This window comes from Pristiophorus japonicus, chromosome 14 (assembly GCF_044704955.1).
Source record: "Pristiophorus japonicus isolate sPriJap1 chromosome 14, sPriJap1.hap1, whole genome shotgun sequence".
Classification (NCBI taxonomy): Eukaryota; Metazoa; Chordata; class Chondrichthyes; family Pristiophoridae; genus Pristiophorus; species Pristiophorus japonicus.
In genome coordinates this window covers 25,680,316-25,699,454 of record NC_091990.1, presented here as the reverse complement: position 1 = coordinate 25,699,454, position 19,139 = coordinate 25,680,316, and the positions used below count along the sequence as shown (strand labels likewise).

General features: G+C 45.7%; 1 protein-coding gene across 4 annotated transcripts in view; it reads right to left on the bottom strand.

The window, feature by feature from the left end:
- Positions 1-19,139, bottom strand: part of LOC139279788 (connector enhancer of kinase suppressor of ras 1-like) — a 157,422-nt gene that overhangs the window by 45,986 nt on the left and 92,297 nt on the right. For all 4 annotated transcript variants that reach the window (XM_070899006.1, XM_070899003.1, XM_070899005.1 and 1 more), the window contains 3 exons: positions 18,148-18,294; positions 16,897-16,967; positions 14,687-14,874 (listed from right to left, as the gene is read on the bottom strand). In XM_070899006.1, the coding sequence (XP_070755107.1) occupies positions 14,687-14,874; positions 16,897-16,967; positions 18,148-18,294 (406 nt within the window). The remainder of the gene's footprint in view (positions 1-14,686; positions 14,875-16,896; positions 16,968-18,147; positions 18,295-19,139) is intronic.

Below are 19,139 nucleotides of genomic sequence, written 5' to 3'. Positions count from 1 at the left end.
CCTCTCCCCGTAACCCTTAATTCCCTTATAGGTTAAAAATCTATCTATCTTTGACTCGAAAACATTCAATGAGCTAGCCTCAACTGCTTCCTTGGGCAGAGAATTCCACAGATTCACAACCCTCTGGGAGAAGAAATTCTTTCTCAACTCGGTTTTAAATTGGCTCCTCCGTATTTTGAGGCTGTGCCCCCTAGTTCTAGTCTCCCCTACCAATGGAAACAACCTCTCTGCCTCTATCTTGTCTATCCCTTTCATGATTTTAAATGTTTCTATAAGATCACCCCTCATCCTTCTGAACTCCAAGGAGTAAAGTCCCAGTCTACTCAATCTATCATCATAAGGTAACCCCTCATTTCTCGAATCAGCCTAGTGAATCGTCTCTGTACCCCTTCCAAAGCTAGTATATCCTTCCTTAAGTAAGGTGACCAAAACTGCACGCAGTACTCCAGGTGCGGCCTTACCAATACCTTATACAGTTGCAGCAAGACCTCCCTGCTTTTGTACTCCATCCCTTTCGCAATGAAGGCCAACATTCCATTCGCCTTCCTGATTACCTGCTGCACCTGCAAACTAACCTTTTGGGATTCATGCACAAGGACCCCCAGGTCCCTCTGCACCACAGCATGTTGTAATTTCTCCCCATTCAAATAATATTCCCTTTCACTGTTTTTTTTCCCCAAGGTGGATGACCTCACACTTTCCGACATTGTATTCCATCTGCCAAACCTTAGCCCATTCGCTTAACCTATCCAAATCTCCTTGCAGCCTCTCTGAGTCCTCTACACAACCCGCTTTTAGTGTCATCTGCAAATTTTGTTACACTACATTCTGTCCCCTCCTCTAGGTCATCTATGTATATTGTAAACAGTTGTGGTCCCAGCACTGATCCCTGTGGCACACCACTAACCACTGATTTCCAACCGGAAAAGGACCCATTTATCCCGACTCTCTGCTTTCTGTTCGCCAGCCAATTCTCTATCCATGCTAATACATTTCCTCTGACTCCGCGTACCTTTATCTTCTGCAGTAACCTTTTGTGTGGCACCTTATTGAATGCCTTTTGGAAATCTAAATACACCACATCCATCGGTACACCTCTATCCACCATGCTCGTTATATCCTCAAAGAATTCCAGTAAGTTAGTTAAACATGATTTCCCTTTCATGAATCTATGCTGCGTCTGCTTGATTGCACTATCCCTATCTAGATGTCCCGCTATTTCTTCCTTAATGATAGTTTCAAGCATTTTCCCCACTACAGATGTTAAACTAACCGGCCTATAGTTACCTGCCTTTTGCCTGCCCCCTTTTTTAAACAGAGGCATTACATTAGCTGCTTTCCAATCCGCTGGTACCTCCCCAGAGTCCAGAGAATTTTGGTAGATTATAACGAATGCATCTGCTATAACTTCCGCCATCTCTTTTAATACCCTGGGATGCATTTCATCAGGACCAGGGGACTTATCTACCTTCAGTCCCATTAGCCTGTCCAGCACTACCCCCCTAGTGATAGTGATTGTCTCCAGGTCCTCCCTTCCCACATTCCTGTGGCCTGCAAATTTTGGCATGGTTTTTGTGTCTTCCACTGTGAATATGGAAGCAAAATAATTGTTTAAGGTCTCAGCCATTTCCACATTTCCCATTATTAAATCCCCCTTTTCATCTTCTAAGGGACCAACATTTACTTTAGTCACTCTTTTCCGTTTTATATATCTGTAAAAGCTTTTACTATCTGTTTTTATGTTTTGCGCAAGTTTACCTTCGTAATCGATCTTCCCTTTCTTTATTGCTTTTTTAGTCATTCTTTGCTGTTGCTTAAAATTTTCCCAATCCTCTAGTTTCCCACTAACCTTGGCCACCTTATACGCATTGGTCTTTGATTTGATACTTTCCTTTATTTCCTTGGTTATCCACGGCTGGTTATCCCTTCTCTTGCCGCCCTTCTTTTTCACTGGAATATATTTTTGTTGCGCACTATGAAAGAGCTCCTTAAAAGTCCTCCACTGTTCCTCAATTGTGCCATCATTTAGTCCTTGTTTCCAGTCTACTTTAGCCAACTCTGCCCTCATACCACTGTAGTCCCCTTTGTTTAAGCATAGTACGCTCGTTTCTGACACAACTTCCTCATCCTCAATCTGTATTACAAATTCAACCATATTGTGATCACTCATTCCGAGAGGATCTTTTACGAGGAGATCGTTTATTTTTCCTGTCTCATTACATAGGACCAGATCTAAGATGGCTTGCTCCCTTGTAGGTTCTGTTTCATACTGTTCTAAGAAACAATCCCGTATGCATTCTATGAATTCCTCCTCCAGGCTACCCCGTGCGATTTGATTTGACCAATCGATATGTAGGTTAAAATCCCCCATGACTACTGCCGTTCCTTTTTCACATGCCTCCATTATTCCCTTGATTATTGCCCACCCCACCGTGAAGTTATTATTTGGGGGCCTATAAACTACGCCCACCAGTGACTTTTTCCCCTTACTATCTCTAATCTCCACCCACAATGATTCAATATGTTGTTCATTGGAGCCAATATCATCCCTCACAACTGCCCTGATATCATCTTTTATTAACAGAGCTACCCCACCTCCTTTCCCTTCTTGCCTATCTTTCCGAATCGTCAGATACCCCTGTATGTTTAATTCCCAGTCTTGGCCACCTTGCAACCATGTTTCTGTAATGGCCACCAAATCATACCCATTTGTAATGATTTGTGCCGTCAACTCATTTACTTTATTTCGAATGCTGCGTTCATTTAGGTAGAGTGTTTTCATCCTAGTTTTTAAACCATGATTTTTAGTTTTGACCACTCCTGCAGCCCTTTTATATTCAGTGGCCCTTTTTGTTTCTTGCCTTTGGTTTCTCTGCCCTCCACTTTTACTCATCTCTTTTCTGTCTTTTGTTTTTGTCTCCTTTTTGTTTCCCTCTGTCTCCCTGTATTGGTTCCCATCCCCCTGCCATATTAATTTAACTCCTCACCAACAGCACTAGCAAACACTCCCCCTAGGACATTGGTTCCGGTCCTACCCAAGTGCAGACCGTCCAATTTGTACTGGTCCCAGCTCCCCCAGAACCTGTTCCAATGACCCGCGAATTTGAATCCCTCCCTGCTGCACCACTGCTCAAGCCACGTATTCATCTGTGCTATCCTGCGATTCCTACTCTGACTAGCATGTGGCACTGGTAGCAATCCCGAGATTACTACTTTTGAGGTCCTACTTTTTAAATTTAGCTCCTAGCTCCTTAAATTCGTCTCGTAGGACCTCATCCCTTTTTTTTTACCTATGTCATTGGTACCAATGTGCATCACGACAACTGGCTGTTCTCCCTCCCTTTTTAGAATGTCCTGCACTCGCTCGGAGACATCCTTGACCCTTGCACCAGGGAGGCAACATACCATCCTGGAGTCTCGATTACGGCCGCAGAAACACCTATCTATTCCCCTTATGATTGAATCCCCTATCACTATCGCTCTCCCACTCTTTTTTATGCCCTCCTGTGCAACAGAGCCAGCCACGGTGCCATGAACTTGGCTGCTGCTGCTCTCCCCTGATGAGTCATCTCCCTCAACAGCACTCAAAACAGTGTATCTGTTTTGCAGGGGGATGACCAGATGGGACCCCTGCACTACCTTCTTTGTACTACTCTTCCTGCTGCTCTTCCATTCCCTAGCTGGCTGTGGATCCTTCTCATGAGGTAAGACCAACTCACTACACGTGCCACTTATGTCATTCTCAGCATCGTGGATGCTCCAGAGTGAATCCACCCTCAGCTCCAATTCCGCAACGCGGTCAGTCAGGAGATGGAGGCGGATACACTTCTCACACACGTAGTCGTCAGGGACACCGGAAGCGTCCCCGAGTTCCCACATGGCACAGGAGGAGCATATCACCTGACCGAGCTCTCCCGCCATGCCTTAACCCATTAGATACCCTTAAATTGGTAATAACAATGTTACAGTTTACTTACTGATATAAAAAGAAAAAGAAAAGCTACTCACCAATCACCAGCCAATCACTTACCCTATTGGCTGTGACATCACCTTTTGATTCCTTTCTACTTCTTTTTTGCTTTCTCTCCCGCTGTAGCTGCACAAGTACGCCTTTATAGGCCGCTCCGACACTGCTCCTGCCTCTCACCAACTGCCGCTGGCTCTCGAGCTCCCGCTGGGCCTTTATAGGCCGCTCCGACACTGCTCCCGCCTCTCACCAACTGCCGCTGGGCCTTTATAGGCCGCTCCGACACTGCTCCCGCCTCTCACCAACTGCCGCTGGCTCTCGAGCTCCCGCTGGGCCTTTTATAGGCCGCTCCGACACTGCTCCCGCCTCTCACCAACTGCCGCTGGCTCTCGACTCCCGCTGGGTCTTTTATAGGCCGCTCCGACACTGCTCCCGCCTCTCACCAACTGCCGCAGATTAATACTTTTAAAGTGTTTTAAAACAGGTAGATAAGAAATAGGAGGGGGCCAAGGATAGATACTTGGGGGTTAATACGGGGGCAGGAAGAGAAGCCATTGCAGGTGATTCTCTGGTTACGATTAGATAGATAAGAATGGAACCAGGTGAGTGCAGTCCCACCCAGCTGGACGACGGTGGAGAGGCGTTGGTGAAAGGATAGAGTGGTCAACCGTTTCAAAGGCTGCAGACAGGTCAAGAAGGATGAGGAAGGATAGTTTGCCTTTGTCACAGTCACAAAAGATGTCATTTGTGACTTTGATGAGAGCCGTTTTGGTACTGTGGCAGGCGCGGAAACTGGATTGGAGGGATTCAAACATGGAATTGCGGGAAAGATGGGCACGGATTTGGGAGGTAACAACATGTTCAAGCACTTTGGAGAGGTACGGGAGGTTGGAGATGGGGTGGTAGGTTTCAAGGACGTAGAGGTCGACGGTTGGCTTTTTTGAGGAGAGGGGTGATGATGGCAGATTTGAGGGAGGGGGGAGATTATCCGAGAAGAGAGAACCGTTAACAACGTCAGCTAACATGCGAGCCAGAAAAGGAAGTTGTGTGGTCAGCAGTTTGGTGGGAATAGGGTCAAGGGAGCAGGAAGTGGGTCTCATGGACAGGATGAGCTCGGAGAGGGCATGAGAGGAGATCGGAGAGAAACTGGAGAAAGATGTGAGGTCAGGGGGGATCCTTAGAGGAAGTATGGCTTGGTGGGCTAGGGGAAGGAAGGGAAGAGGAAGAGGCAGCTGAACGGATGGTCTCAATCTTAGAGACAAAGAAGTCCATGAGCACCTCACACTTATTGTCGGAGGTGAAGGTGGAGACGGGAGAGAGGTTTAAAAAGACGGTTAGGAATGGAGAATAGAAGCCGGGGTTTATATTTGCATTCTAGAATGATTCTGGAATAGTGAGCAATTTTGGCAGATAATGCTTTATGTGGTCCAGCCAGATCTGGCGGTGAATGGCTAAACCAGTTGTCCACCATATCCGTTCAAGTCTGCATCCCTTGGACTGAAGGGAGTGAAGATGTTTTAACAGAGATTAGTGCATCAAAGGTGGTGGTGAGGGAGTGATTCAGCAGTTCAGTAGCTGCAGAAATGTCATGGTGACTGGAGGGCCAAAGGATGGTCAATTGGAAGTTCATAAGTGCAGTTGTAAGAGAGTTAGGAGACAGTTTTTTCCAGGCAGACACTGAAAGAGGTAGGATTGGGAGATTTGAGTGGAGAATGATACGAGGAAGTGGTCAGAGATGGCCTCATCTGCGATTGACACAATGCAAGTAGCGAGGCCACAAGAGATGGCAAGGTCGAGCGGGTGGCCGTGAATATGGGTTGGGAAGTTTACATGGAGGAAGAGATTAAGGGAGAATAGGAGGCTACTGAATGCAGGAGAGCGCGAGCATGATGAATTGAGCTGGAGGTTGAAATCACCGAGGATGAGAAGTCGTTTGGTGCAGTGGGAGGAAAGTAGTGAAGAAATATCGGTAATAAAATCTTGATGGTACTTGGGTGGGCGGTAGAGAATGAGTCTTTTAAATGTGACTCGAGAGGGGTGGAATAAATGCAAAAGACAAGGCTGAAGCATTTGCAACCACCTTCAGCTAGAAGTGCCTGGTGGATGATTCATAGCGGCCTCCTCCTGAGAACCCCACCATCACAGAAGCCAGTCTTCAGCCAATTCAATTCACTCCACGTGATATCAAGAAACGGCTGAACACACTGGATATAGCAAAGCCTATGGACTCCGACAACATCCCGGCTGTCGTGCTGCTGAAGACTTGTGCTCCAGAAGGAGTCGTGCCTCTAGCCAAGCTGTTCCAGTACAGCTACAACACTGGCATCGATCAGACAATGTGGAAAACTGCCCAGGTATGTCCTGTCCACAAAAAGCAGGTAAATCCAATCTGGCCAATTACCGCCCCATCAGTCTACTCTCAATCATCAGCAAGGTGATGGAAGGTACGGTCAACAGTGCTATCAAGCGGCACTTACTCACCAATAACCTCCTATCCCCCCTTAATTTCTTCCTCCATGTAAACTCCCCAACCCATATTCACGGCCACCCGCTCGAAGTTGCCATCTCTCGTGGCCTCGCTACTCGCATCGTGACAATCGCAGATGAGGCCATCTCTGACCACTTCCTCGTATCGTTCTCCACCCAAATCTCCCAATCATACTGTCTCCTGATGCTCAGTTTGGGTTCTGCCAGGACCACTCGGCTCCAGACCTCATTACAACCTTGATCCAAACATGCACAAAAGAGCTGAATTCCAGAGGTGAGGTGAGAGTGATTGCCCTTGACATCAAGGCAGCATTTGACTGAGTGTGGCATCAAGAAGCCCGAGTAAAATTGAAGTCAATGGGAATCAGGGGGAAAATTCTCCACTGGCTGGAGTTATACCTAACACAAAGGAAGATGGTTGTGGTTGTTGGAGGTCAATCATCCTAGCCCCATGATATCGCTGCAGTTGATCCTAGGCCCAACCATCTTCAGCTGCTTCATCAATTACCATCCCTTCATCATAAGGTCACAAGTGGAGATTTATAAGATGACTGCATAGTGTTCACTGCCATTTGCAGCTCCTCACATAATGAAGTAATCCATGCCTGAATGCAGCAAGACCTGGACGACATTCAGGTTTGGGCTGATAAGTGGCAAGTAACATTTGCGCCACACAAGTGCCAGGCAATGACCAATGCCAACAAGCGAGAGTTTAACCACCTCCCCTTGATATTCAATGACATTACCATCACTGAATATCCCACCATCAACATCCTGGTGTCATCACTGACCAGAAACTTAACTAGACCAGCCACATAAATTCTGTGGAAACAAGAGCGGGTCAGAGGCTGGGTATTCTGTGGCGAGTGTCTTACCTCCTGAGTCCCCAAAGCCTTTCCACCATCTACAAGACACAAGTCAGGATTGCGCTGGAATACTCTCCACTTGCCTGGATGAGTGCAACTCCAACATCACAAGAAGCTCGACACCAAACAGGACAAAGCAGCCCAACAGTATGTTCCCTCTACAAGATGCACTGCAGCAACTCACCAAAGCTTCTTCGACAGCACCTCCCAAACCCGCGACCGCGACCACCTAGAAGGACAAGGGCAGCAGGTGTATGGGAATCCCCCCACCTCCAAGTTCCCCTCCAAGTTACACACCATCCTGACTTGAAATATATCGCTGGATCAAAATCCTGGAACTCTCTCCAACAGCAATGTGGGAGTACTTCACCACAAGGACTGCAGCAGTTCAAGGCGGCGGCTCACCACCTTCTCAAGCGCAATTATGGATGGGCAATAAATGCTGGTCTTGCCGGTGGCGCCCACATCCCGGAACAAATAAATATAAAAATTATGCATTTTGGAAGGAAGAATGAGGATTGGCAATATAAACTAAATGGAGAGGCCTATAAAAGGCACAGCAGGGAGTCCGGGGCCCAGCGTCGGAGGTGCGTGGTGAGGCAGTCGGGACTTCGGTGAGAGGTATATAAAAGTCACAGCAGGGAGTCCGGGGTGCCCAGCGTCGGAGGTGCGTGGAGAGGCAGTCGGGACTTCGGTGAGAGGCCTATAAAAGGCACAGCAGGGAGTCCGGGGCCCAGTGTCGAGGAGGTGCGTCGGTGAGGCGTGCTTGTGCAGCTACAGGGAGAAGGCAAAAAAGTAGAAAGAAATAGAAAGGTGACGTCACAGCCAAGGGGGTAACTGATTGGCGAGTAGTTTTTCTTTTTTCTCTTCTATAACAGTGAGTAACTTTGAACATTGTTGTTGCCAATTTAAGTGTATCTAAGGGTTAAGTCATGGCAGGAGAGCGCGGTCACATGATATGCTCCTCCTGTACCATGTGGGAACTCAGAGACACTTCCAGTGTCCCTGACAACTACATCTGTGGGAAATGTATCCGCCTCCAGCTCCTGACGGACCGCGTTGCGGAATTGGAGCTGAGGGTGGATTCACTCTGGAGCATCCACGATGCTGAGAATGACGTGAGTAGCACGTGTAGCGAGTTGGTCTTACCGCAGGTAAAGGGTACACGGCCAGATAGGGAATGGGTGACCAACAGCAAGAGCAGTGCAAGGAAGGTAGTGCAGGTGTCCCCTGCAGTCATCCCCCTGCAAAACACATACACCACTTTGGGTAATGTTGGGGGGGATGACTCATCAGGGGAGGGCAGCAGCAGCCAAGTTCATGGCACCATGGCTGGCTCTGCTGCACAGGAGGGCAGGAAAAAGAGTGGGAGAGCGATAGTGATAGGGGATTCAATTGTGAGGGGAATAGATACGCGTTTCTGCGGCCGCAACCGAGACTCCAAGATGGTATGTTGCCTCCCTGGTGCAAGGGTCAAGGATGTCTCGGAGCGGGTGCAGGACATTCTAAAAAGGGAGGGAGAACAGCCAGTTGTCGTTGTGCACATTGGTACCAACAACATAGGTAAAAAAAGGAATGAGGTCCTACGAAACGAATTTAAGGAGCTAGGAGCTAAATTAAAAAGTAGGACCTCAAAAGTAGTAATCTCGGGATTGCTACCAGTGCCACGTGCTAGTCAGAGTAGGAATCGCAGGATAGCGCAGATGAATACGTGGCTTGAGCAGTGATGCAGCAGGGAGGGATTCAAATTCCTGGGACATTGGAACAGGTTCTGGGGGAGGTGGGACCAGTACAGACCGGACGGTCTGCACCTGGGCAGGACCGGAACCAATGTCCTAGGGGGAATGTTTGCTAGTGCTGTTAGAGAGGAGTTAAACTAATATGGCAGGGGGATGGGAACCAATGCAGGGAGACAGAGGGAAACAAAAAGGAGACAAAAGCAAAAGACAGAAAGGAGATGAGGAAAAGTGGAGGGCAGAGAAACCCAAGGCAAAGAAAAAGGGCCACTGTACAGAAAAATTCTAAAAGGACAAAGGGTGTTAAAAAAACAAGCCTGAAGGCTTTGTGTCTTAATGCAAGGTGTATCCGTAATAAGGTGGATGAATTAACTGTGCAAATAGATGTTAACAAATATGATGTGATTGGGATTACAGAGACGTGGCTCCAGGATGATCAGGGCTGGGAACTCAACATCCAGGGGTATTCAACATTCAGGAAGGATAGAACAAAAGGAAAAGGAGGTGGGGTAGCTTTGCTGGTTAAAGAGGAGATTAATGCAATAGTTAGGAAGGACATTAGCTTGGATGATGTGGAATCTATATGGGTAGAGCTGCAGAATATCAAAGGGCAAAAAACGTTAGTGGGAGTTGTGTACAGACCTCCAAACAGTAGTAGTGATGTTGGGGAGGGTATCAAACAGGAAATTAGGGGTGCATGCAATAAAGGTGCAGCAGTTATAATGGGTGACTTTAATATGCACATAGATTGGGCTAACCAAACTGGAAGCAATACGGTGGAGGAGGATTTCCTGGAGTGCATAAGGGATGGTTTTCTAGACCAATATGTCGAGGAATCAACTAGGGGGGAGGCCATCTTAGACTGGGTGTTGTGTAAGGAGAGAGGATTAATTAGCAATCTCGTTGTGCGAGGCCCCTTGGGGAAGAGTGACCATAATATGGTGGAATTCTGCATTAGGATGGAGAATGAAACAGTTAATTCAGAGACCATGGTCCAGAACTTAAAGAAGGGTAACTTTGAAGGTATGAAGCGTGAATTGGCTAGGATAGATTGGCGAATGATACTGAAGGGGTTGACTGTGGATGGGCAATGGCAGACATTTACAGACCGCATGGATGAATTACAACAATTGTACATTCCTGTCTGGCGTAAAAATAAAAAAGGGAAAGTGGCTCAACCGTGGCTATCAAGGGAAATCAGGGATAGTATTAAAGCCAAAGAAGTGGCATACAAATTGGCCAGAAATAGCAGCGAACCCGGGAAGAAATTTAGAACTCAGCAGAGGAGGACAAAGGGTTTGATTAGGGCAGGGAAAATGGAGTACGAGATGAAGCTTGCAGGGAACATTAAGACGGATTGCAAAAGTTTCCATAGGTATGTAAAGAGAAAAAGGTTAGTAAAGACAAACGTAGGTCCCCTGCAGTCAGAATCAGGGGAAGTCATAACGGGGAACAAAGAAATGGCGGACCAATTGAACGGGTACTTTGGTTCGGTATTCACTGAGGAGGACACAAACAACCTTCCGGATATAAAAGGGGTCAGAGGGTCTAGTAAGGAGGAGGAACTGAGGGAAATCCTTATTAGTCGGGAAATTGTGTTGGGGAAATTGATGGGATTGAAGTCCGATAAATCCCCAGGGCCTGATGGATTGCATCCCAGAGTACTTAAGGAGGTGGCCTTCGAAATAGCGGATGCATTGACAGTCATTTTCCAACATTCCATTGACTCTGGATCAGTTCCTATCGAGTGGAGGGTAGCCAATGTAACCCCACTTTTTAAAAAAGGAGGGAGAAAACAGGGAATTATAGACCGGTCAGCCTGACCTCAGTAGTGGGTAAAATGATGGAATCAATTATTAAGGGTGTCATAGCAGCGCATTTGGAAAGAGGTGACATGATAGGTCCAAGGCAGCATGGATTTGTGAAAGGGAAATCATGCTTGACAAATCTTCTGGAATTTTTTGAGGATGTTTCCAGTAGAGTGGACAAGGGAGAACCAGTTGATGTGGTATATTTGGACTTTCAGAAGGTTTTCGACAAGGTCCCACACAAGAGATTAATGTGCAAAGTTAAAGCACATGGGATTGGGGGTAGTGTGCTGACATGGATTGAGAACTGATTGTCAGACAGGAAGCAAAGAGTAGGAGTAAATGGGTACTTTTCAGAATGGCAGGCAGTGACTAGTGGGGTGCCGCAAGGTTCTGTGCTGGGGCCCCAGCTGTTTACACTACATTAATGATTTAGATGAGGGGATTAAATGTAGTATCTCCAAATTTGCGGATGACACTAAGTTGGGTGGCAGTGTGAGCTATGAGGCTGCAGAGTGACTTGGATAGGTTAGGTGAGTGGGCAAATGCATGGCAGATGAAGTATAATGTGGATAAATGTGAGGTTATCCACTTTGGTGGTAAAATCAATTATTATCTGAATGGTGACAGATTAGGAAAAGGGGAGGTGCAACGAGACCTGGTTGGCATGCAGGTACAGCAGGCGGTTAAGAAAGCAAATGGCATGTTGGCCTTCATAGCGAGGGGATTTGAGTACAGGGGCAGGGAGGTGTTGCTACAGTTGTACAGGGCCTTGGTGAGGCCACACCTGGAGTATTGTGTACAGTTTTTGTCTCCTAACTTGAGGAAGGACATTCTTGGTATTGAGGGAGTGCAGCAAAGGTTCACCAGACTGATTCCCGGGATGGCGGGACTGACATATCAAGAAAGACTGGATCAACTGGGCTTGTATTCACTGGAGTTCAGAAGAATGAGAGGGAACCTCATAGAAACGTTTAAAATTCTGATGGGTTTAGACAGGTTAGATGCAGGAAGAATGTTCCAAATGTTGGGGAAGTCCAGAACCAGGGGTCATAATCTAAGGATAAGGGGTAAGCCATTTAGGACCGAGATGAGGAGATGAGGAGAAACTTCTTCACCCAGAGAGTGGTGAACCTGTGGAATTCTCTACCACAGAAAGTTGTTGAGGCCAATTCACTAAATATATTCAAAAAGGAGTTGAATGAAGTCCTCACTACTCGGGGATCAAGGGGTATGGTGAGAAAGCAGGAATAGGGTACTGAAGTTGCATGTTCAGCCATGAACTCATTGAATAGCGGTGCAGGCTAGAAGGGCCTACTCCTGCACCTATTTTCTATGTTTCTATGTAACATTTTAAAGAGGGTGCAGAAACAGAGACCTGAGGGTTCACATACGCAAATCTTTGAAGGTGGCAAGGATAAGTTAATAAAGCTGTTATAAAAATATGGGGTCTTTGGTTTTATAAGGCATAGAGTACAAAAACAAAAAAGTTATGGTAAAGCGCTATAAAATTACTGGTTAGAGCTCAGCTAGATTATTTTGTCAAATTCTAGAAAGACCTTGGAGAGGGTGCAGAGGAAATTTACCAGAAGGCATCAGGTCTGAGAGGATTCAGCTATGTGGAGAGACCACAGATTGGTCTCAAAGAAAGTTGAGGGGAGATATAATGGAGTTGTTCAAAATTATGAGGGGCTTTGATATAGGGAGAAGCTGTTTCCACTGGTGGTCGGGTCGGTAACCAGGGGGTACAGATTTAAGATAATTGACAAAAAAGCCAGGGGAGTAGAGGAGGGTTTTATTTTTTAAAAACACAGGGAATTGTTATAAACTGGCATGCACTGCCTGAAAGGGTGATGGAAGCAGATTCAATAGTAATTTTCAAAAGGGAATTGGATAAATACTTGAAAAGGAAAAATATGCAGGGCTATGGGGAAAAAGCAGGGTAGTGGGATAATTGGATAGCTCTTTCTAAGAGTCAGCACAGGCACAATGGGCTAAATTGCCTTCTTTGCTGTATTATTTTATGATTCAATGTGTCTTTGGCCCACCTATCTTCAACTGCTTCATTGCTGGCTTTCCTTCCATTATAAAGGTCAGGACTGGGGCTGTTCACTGACGATTCTAAAGACTTACATTTATGTAGCGCCTTTCACAACGACCAGATGTCTCAAAGCGCTTTATAGCCAATTAAGTACTTTTGGAGTGTAGTCACTGTTGTAATGTAAGAAACGCAGCAGCCAATTTGTGCACAACAAGCTCCCAAACCAGCCTACAGCAGTACCTGAATAACATCCATGTTTGGGCTAACAAGTGGCAGATAACATTTGCACCATATAAGTACCAGGTAATGAACATCCCCAACAACAAAAGGCCCAACCACCTTCTCTTGACACTGAATAGCACCAAACAGCCATGTATCTTGGCAAGGGGGGGGGGGCGGGGTCACCATTGACCAGAAGCTTCATTGGACAAACCATATCAGCAACTTGGCTACAGGAGCAGCAAAGGCTGGGTGCTCTCTGACGAGCAGTAAGTGAGCCACCGCATGATCCCTCAAAGCCTTTTCACTATCTACAAGGCTCAAGTCAGAAGTGTGATGGAATACTCACCATTTGCCTGGATGGTTTCAGCAGCAATAACTCTCAAGAAGCTCAACACAATCTAGGACGGAACAGCCCCTTAATCAATAAACAAAAATCAGGTGGGTTCTCTATAAGGTGGGTGATCCACTCCACTAGGCTACTGCCCAGATGTTGAAGTTAAAAAATTATCCACTCAACACTTAAAAACTAATCTAATCTTTGATAAATGAATTAAATAGACAATGTGTTTCTCTTTTCTACCAGGAATTTCAAATGGTCAGCCCATTTCAAATTACCACTGGCTGCTTCTTGAGATTTGCTTTGCTCATAGGATTTCCAAACAAACTCTCCGATTCAAAAATCGTTTTTTTAATATGCTGAAACAGTTACCAAAACATCCTGGATTTTTTAATTGTCAAATTCAAAAAGGAACCCTTGTCTACAAACTGAACCAATGACACAGCACTGTTTACGTTTTAATGATACTTTAACTGATGAAACTTGCAATACTGTATCAGGAAAGACTTGATACAAGATTTAAAGAACAAGACTCTAGCTGATTGGTGAATGCCATATGCACCATGGATGGGTTTAAACAGACAGCTACCCCAATAACACAAACAATAATATTGGAGTAGTTTCTGCTTTGGACACGATCGGGAAATTGCACCCCAAATGTGCTCGAAATTGCATCGGTTAGGTTACAGTTCAAATTTCCGATTAAATTAATTTGCAGAAACACAAACGTAAAACCTTCCATGAACCAACGCTATCAGGCAGCATAATAGCACACAATTGTTCCTTTTTTTAAAACTTACCATTAAAAAGTATTCCTTGATAATTTAAAGAGTGGTAACCTGGTACAGTTTTATTAATACAACTGAAAATGGGTTTATCACCAAAAATAAGCATTTTTAATAAGAGTGTTGTCCTCCACCTGTAAGACCCCACCCAAAGAGATCCAAACCACAACCTATTAGGAAACTAAACACTCAGTAGCACTGGTTGTATAGAAGACTGCCACACCCAACCAAGTTCCAGTGTTCTCTAGACTTGCCCAGTCACTTTTCCACTTACCAGTAGTTACTGGGCCATGTGCTCTGTAATTCCGAATCTAAGTTTAAATCATGCTGGTGAGCAAAGCAGAATGGAGCACATACAACCAGCTAATCACTGCACAAGTTGGAAATTTCCTTCACGCACTGTGTGTGCGCATCTGTGTGTAGATATACCTCCTTACCCTTAGTGTTGGACTGTTGTTCTGGCTGCACCTGATCCCCTTCTCCACCATCACTCACAGGCCCAGTTTCGCAGATGGAATCAGACCACACTGGCAGTTCCTTCTCATCACAGTCTGCACTGGATTCAGAGGTGTTGGAATAGAGTTGTGTGACCTGCGTGAGCCCCAACTTCTCTCTCCGAGAATGCCTGAAATAAAAAAGAGGAAACCGTCTTTGCCGCTTCTGGTTTTAATTTGAGAGTATTATTTATGACTTTGTTCTTTATAATTTTTTGAGGAAGAACAAACAAATAAGAATGGCTTACCAGCAACATGCCCTCTAATTTTTTTTGCTGCCATGTGGCCCCTTTAATGGGCTGTGCAGGCCATTCAAAATACAGCACAGTTTTAACATTGAAAAGCCGGCTGTACGGGATCTCTGGAATGCTTAATAGGGATAATGGGGCATAACTGACCAGAGGAGATCGGGGAACGTACTCACTGTGAGAACACACTCAGGGAATACTCTCCATGAGCTGGAGTCATACCTAGCACAAAGTAAGATGGTTGTGGTTATCGGAGGCCAATCAACTCAGCCCCAGGACATCACTGCGTGAGTTCCTCGGGGCTGTGTCCTCGGCTCAACCATCTTCAACTGCTTCATCACTGACCTTCCCTTCATCAAAAGGATAGAATTGGGGATGTTCGCTGATGATTGCAGTGTTCGGTTCCATTTGCAACTCCTCAGATAATGAAGCAGTCCATGCCTGCATGCAGCAAGACCTGGACAAATTCTGGCTTGGCTGATAAGTAACATTCACACCACACAAGTGCCAAGCAATGACCATCACCAAAAAGTGAGAGTCTAGCCACCTCCCCTTGACATTCAACAGCATTACCATCGCCGCATCCCCCACCACAACACCATTGACCAGAAACTTGACTGGACTAGCCACATAAATAAATAACAGGACAGAGACTGGGCATTCTGCAGTGAGTGACTCACCTCCCAACTCCCCAAAGCCTTTCCACCATCTACAAGGCACAAGTCAGGAGTGTGATGGAATATTCTCCACTTGCCTGAATGAGTGCACTCCAACAACACTCAAGAAGCTCAACACCATCCAGGACAAAGCAGCCCACTTGATTGGCACCCCATCCACCAACTTAAACATTCACTCCCTCCACCACTGGTGCACTGTGGCTGCAGTGTGTACCCTCTACAAGATGCACTGTAGCAACTCGCCAAGCTTCTTCGACAGCACCTCCCAAACCCGCGACCTCTACCACCTAGAAGGACAAGGACAGTAGGTACATGGGAACCCCCCAGCCCCACCTCCAGGTTCTTCTCCAAGTCACACAACATCCTGACTTGGAAATTTATTGTCATTCCTTCATTGTCACTGGGTCAAAATCCTGGAACTCCCTACTTAACAGCACTGTGGGAGTACCTTCATCATATGGACTGCAGCGATTCAAGGGCAATTACAGATGGGCAATAAATGCTGGTCTTGTCAGTGACACCCACATCCCATGAATGAATTTAAAAAAAGATCACAATACTGCATGCAAGATCTTAAAATGAATTGATGGACTCCACTTCAACAAAGGTTTGTGGCAGTGAATTCCACACTCTAAGCACCCTCTGTGTAAAGATATGTTTTCTAGTCTCATCGGGGAAGCAAGTAAATGAAGAATTTGAGATTCGACCCATCATTTCTATCTGCGATTTAGATGAAAAATAAAGGACATTCATTCCTCAAGTGAACCATGAAGGAAGAGATCAATATCTGGCTCGTGTTTACGGGGATAGTTGGAGGGTGAAGGCCATGCTGGACTTCAGGCCCAGTTCTCCTAGTCAGGAGCTCACAGTTCTGCCATTGCAACTAGTAGGCTGCTCATTCACATTAATCAGACCAAGAGCTTCCAGAGTGGGGACTTGACCGAACTTAACTCATCCGATGATGACCAATTTAGGAATGTACAGGACTGACAAAGACCACTATAGTCCATGTGGCTAGCCCCAAATGTCCTTCCGATTGAAAGGCAGCCAATACTGTCAAAAGCAATATGGATCATAAATTTGTCAATGACTTCAGTATTGAGCCCATTAACACTAGTGAGCCTGGATCACTAAATCAGCCTGGCAAACTGAGAACTGGACAGGGGCCACTTTTGCAGAAACCAAGTGAAGCTTCCCCAGAGAAGAAAGGAATTAAGTTGACACTAACTGGGCAGATCTCTCAGAGAGCACACTCAGGTCCGGCCACAATGCTGCATCTTCTGATTGGCTTCCCAGTACCTAGGAAAGAGAGTAGATATTAGCAGACCAAAGGAGGAGTTCCACTCTCATACCAATTGGATACACACATGCTCTCTAGAGACACAAGAGCATGGAAAAAGTCAAGGAGCATAATTTTTACTTCAGATGATAGTGTAAAATGATTCATATCAGAAGTCAACAGAAACAAGGATTGGGAGAGGTGTTTAATGGGATGCCAAGTCAAAAGTTAAAATCACCCTCAAGGATGAGAAGATGCCATTTTCTCATTGAAGCTCATGCCTCTATTACTCCAACTCTACAGCTTGGCATTCAGCTGCTTTTCTAGTGTACCTAAAATCTGTGTCTTGGCTTCCTGGCAGATTAATGCAAACATTTCTCGCCCTTTATCTGAAGGAGTTCCTTCGGGTATCTGATCTAAATTTCTTATTTGTTCACCATCTTTGCTCTGGGCTGTGTAGATTACATTAAAAAAAAACGTTCCCTATTGTTCATCCCTTTAAACTTGGAATTATCCTTTTTGCTCTCCTCTGTACCCCCTCCAGTGCTAGCACATCCCTTTCATAGTGTGGAGATTTTAGGGGTTGAAGCCTTTACTCAATGCTGAAGGTACAAGGTGTAGACAAATTTGTAGACAATGCGCCAAATGGGATTTGATAGTGCATTGTACAGACCCAGCACCGCCTTAGTAGAATATCTATCTTTTAAATTACCTCCAGGCATTGACAGTGACAAATCCACTGTTACCCACAGGTCCCTTCCCTGTGTCAACCTGCACTAATTCTATTCTATTGATGAAAGAGCATCTCAAAAATATTTTTTTCCTACCCCTCAGATAACCACCAGCTATTCTCTCCCAACAGGGCAGGTGGGATCATCTGGGATGAAGGGTTGTCTGTAATCACCATCAATGCTGCTTTGGGATTGGCCAGCGCCAGGCACCAATTCAGCCAAAGTGGACAGCCAAAGGATCCATTGTTTCTTGTCCCACATTGCACTTCCTCTCTGTCGTTTGCACTCTCACCGGAACTGACTGAGCCAAGACTGGAAGCACGAACAACAGGCAACTCCATGACAATCCCTGCGATCACTAATTAATAGCCGAGTGACACTACCTATGGTCTAATAACAGGCCGAATGACCTACTCCTGTTCCTATGTTTCTACAATGCTCATTTTAATCAACAAGAGGCTGACCTCACCTGTGGTTGGTGGGGTTGCTGTAGCTGTGCACTCTCAGAAGAACAGAAAGAAGGTAATATATCAAGGGGCACCTTTTTCATAATGAGGACCACTTGATTCGCATTCTCCCGCAGTTTGGCAACTAGGTTATTCATTGTCCACCCAACCTAGCGGCACAGGAAAAAAAAAAATGAATGAAAAGTCTCCAAGTTGGAAGTTCATTATAGCAAAGACTGTTAAAACGTTTCTCTTTAGTGCCAGTGTCAATAAATAAGACGAGAGGCTTCAGGAGACCAGCTGTAACGAAGAAGTTTTCAGCAGCTCTGTGCAGTAGCACAATGCATCGTCTCCAAGCAACAGGCTGGTGCAGTGAGGGTTTGTAATCGCTATTCCCCATCTCAATCAGACGGTTTGGTGGGATTGTAAAGTGGCTGAAGTACCCAGGAGATTCTAAAGGCTGCCTTGCTGGGACACAGAATGACAGCAGTCATACACATGCTCAGAAACAGGATCGGCAGCTGGCTGGGAGCAGCTCTCCTGCCCTCCCCCATTTGGGTGGGGAATGGTGCACAGTATTTGAGGGGAGGGAGAAACTACTTTTGGACCCATAATTAGTGATAAGGTTTGCCAATGACTGACAAAAAACAAGCAAAATAAAGAAACACAGAAGAAGAAAATAACCTGGAGGGGAAGGATCGCTACCCATACTGCGGCAAATAAGAGTTTTTCCAGTTTACACCAAATCACTCCAACTTGAATCAATACTGGAATTTCCTCACCACTCCTTCAGGTGCTGACTCTTGCTGATGTTGAGATTGCATGAGCGGCTGTACCTAGTCCAAGTCATTATTATTTGTATGACTCTCACCATAAACACTGTGGGTCAATAACATTTTCAAGACCGAGATCGATAGAGTTTTGTGAGGTAAGCGTATCAAGGGATATGTAGCAGAGGTCGTAAATGGAGTTGAAGCACAGATCAGCTATGATCTTATTATTCTCTCGGAGCTGA